The sequence below is a fragment of the Zea mays genome, chromosome 6 (genome assembly GCF_902167145.1).
Source record: "Zea mays cultivar B73 chromosome 6, Zm-B73-REFERENCE-NAM-5.0, whole genome shotgun sequence".
NCBI lineage: Eukaryota > Viridiplantae > Streptophyta > Magnoliopsida > Poales > Poaceae > Zea > Zea mays.
Genome location: NC_050101.1, coordinates 117096616 through 117099243, shown reverse-complemented (window position 1 = coordinate 117099243; position 2628 = coordinate 117096616). Strand labels below are relative to the sequence as shown.

Genomic DNA, 2628 nt, shown 5'->3' with positions numbered 1-2628 from the left:
TATATGTTTAGCTGGTGACGCAAATTACAAGCATGGATACATTACGTGTGATATATGGATACATTACGTTAAATGCTGTTTTTCATCTCTTATAGATGGTTATTTGCTTTAGAACTGAATTTTAATATATGGATTCCTTTGGCACTGTATCATCTTCAATTTTCCTACATGTTAGGGCATGTACAGTGGGTGTTTTAAGTTGTGTCTTACAGTGTGTCTAGGGGGGTGAATGTAAAAAAACTCAAGACACGTATCTTGACGAAGACACAGTGTCTTAGCTCTATGTTCGAGACAGGAGACTAGCTGATTGGTCACTTTAATTTATTGAATGCTCTGATTGGTACAATGAATATCGTAAGACACATGTTTTAGACATGACCACTGTATTATGTCGTGTTTTAGTTGTATCTTGTACTTGGAGTACCGTGCAGCAGTATCAGGGTTGTACATGCCCTTATTACGAAAACAACACCTCGGCCATTATTTTCATGTACCATATATATATGCTATGATGTAATTAGTACAAAGAAAAGCAAAAATATTTGCTATATTACTGATCCACCACTAACTACCCTGTGGTGATGGACTGAAACACTTGCTGCATCGCCGCCTTGAAGCGGTCGATGTCCAAAGTGACGTTCTGGCCATCGAGGAAGGTGGCCCAGGCCTTGCCCTGGCGATGTATGGACTGGGGGTCGGTGAACACCGGGTGGTCCCTCGCGTACTTCTCCTTGAGCGTGGTCTCCTCCGCCGTCACCTCGTACTCGACGTAGCGAAGCCCCATGCCCTGCACGGGCTCACCGAAGTCGTACCAGCAAGCCCACTTCATGTCGCCCCAGGGGACGATCTGCACCACGGTGGCGTTGTGCGGCAGGAACACCATGTTGGTGAGCCCGGCGCCGTGCACGCCGACCATGACGTCGCAGGAGTTCACCACCCGGGCGAAGCGGCCCATGTCGGCGACGTCCTCCGGCCGCGCGGGGACCACGTCGAAGCCGAGGTCCTCCATGGCGGCGACGGTATCGGCCTCGTTCGTCAGCGCCCGCGAGTGGCGCCGCAGAACCATGACGAGGCGAGGGGGCCTGCTTATTACGGGTCTACTACTAGACCACGCCCACGGCCGTGGCAGCGAGAAGACGGAGCGGAGGAAGTCGCGGAACCCCACCATGGTGTAGCCGTGGCGGGAGAGGGTCGGGTCGATCGCGAGCATCCCGTTGTGGCTCTCCAGCCCGACACGCGCCGCCGGGAAGCAGCGCACGGCGGCGTCGGAGTCCAGGTCTACGACCGGGTGCGCGGACAGCGCGTCCAGGACGGGCCTGAACTTGGCGACCCACTCGGGCCGGTAGTCGGTGACGAGCAGGTGCACGCGGCCGCCGTACTCGCGTGCCGTGATGTAGAGCGGCACGACGAGGTCGCTCATGGCGTGGAAGAAGTTGGTGCCGCAGCCACCGGTGGAGAAGACCACCGCCGGCGCGCCGTCGTGCACGGCCGTGCACCTGGGCGGGATCACGCCGGAGCCGAATGGTGCGGGCGGCGGCGTGTACCTCACGGTGACCTCCCGGATCCTCGCCATGGTCTCCTGCTCCCACTTCCGCGTGTACGGCCGGACCGTGACCGTGGAGTTCTCCGGCCGCCGGTGGTTGGACGCCGCCGCGACGACGTAGACCGTCGCGGATCTGCCGTGGATGCGCACGTCGCCTTCCATTGTGCAGGTGTCGGAGTGGCGGTTGCTCAGGTTACAGGTTAGCCTGCTGGCGGAGCCTCCCATGTCTGCTGCATATATATGCCACAGATTATTTTTTATTGAGTTAAAAAAATGCTTTCGAGTTCGAGATAAATAGTTGGCAGACATACCTTTTACAGCTTCTGGGCCATGTGGATAATGTTGCTGCTGCCATTTCGCATTGCCCAAACCTTGAATTCATCCATCGTATACGACCATTATGCATCACATCAGCACCACTCTTTTAACCAAAAAACCGAGGTACGTTAGTCCGTCATTAAACTTTACATATATAGCTCACCAGTGTCAGTGCGTGAAACCGTCGGGAGGAAGTCAGTCTTGAGCACAACGAGCACAAGAAGAGGAGACAGCAGGAGCCACGCCGCAACCCTTCCTGCGCTACTGCTCCCTTTCTTGGTACCCTCAGCCTCATGCCTCCCCGTCGTCTTACACCAGCTCCAGCTCATCATCATCTTCGCCAAGCTAGCTCTGCCCAGACCACCACCACGCCGGCCGGGGCCTGATGAGCTACCGTACCGTACCCCGATCGCAAACGCCGTGTCTTTTATATACATCACATTCAGTCAGATCTGGATCGCAGAGCTCAGCAGGCTGTACGTGGTTGACTTGCGTACTGCATTAAATCCCGTGCACTGTGCACATGCATGCACGCTATATATCATCGGCGCCGGCATAACCGGATCGTCAGGAAGGCGACCAGCTGCGGCAAAGCAAGCTTAAAGCAGAGCGCCGACGGTTTGTTCCAAATGTTTTGTATTTTTTTTAATAATGGATACCAGTTCACCTCACTTCACTTGTAGGGATTAGTCAACACACAAAATGTTTTTACATAGAGTGATCACATGACTACGCGCGCGCCCACACACACATATATATATAGACTA

The 2628-nt window shown here is 54.3% G+C and overlaps 1 protein-coding gene across 2 annotated transcripts; it reads right to left on the bottom strand.

Annotated features, from left to right (window-relative positions):
• Positions 1-454: 454 nt before the first annotated feature.
• On the bottom strand, positions 455-2280 carry LOC103629859 (Glycosyltransferase family 61 protein). Of its 2 annotated transcripts, none has more exons than XM_008650950.2 (3): positions 2025-2280; positions 1855-1914; positions 455-1773 (listed from the first exon to the last, which is right to left on the bottom strand). In XM_008650950.2, the coding sequence occupies exons 1-3, from the start codon at positions 2194-2196 to the stop codon at positions 569-571; spliced, it is 1437 nt and encodes a 478-aa protein (XP_008649172.1). In that variant the 5' UTR covers positions 2197-2280; the 3' UTR covers positions 455-568. The 2 variants fall into 2 exon arrangements, with proteins under 2 accessions (XP_008649172.1, XP_008649173.1); XM_008650951.2 differs by having other exon boundaries at positions 455-1770.
• Positions 2281-2628: the final 348 nt, after the last annotated feature.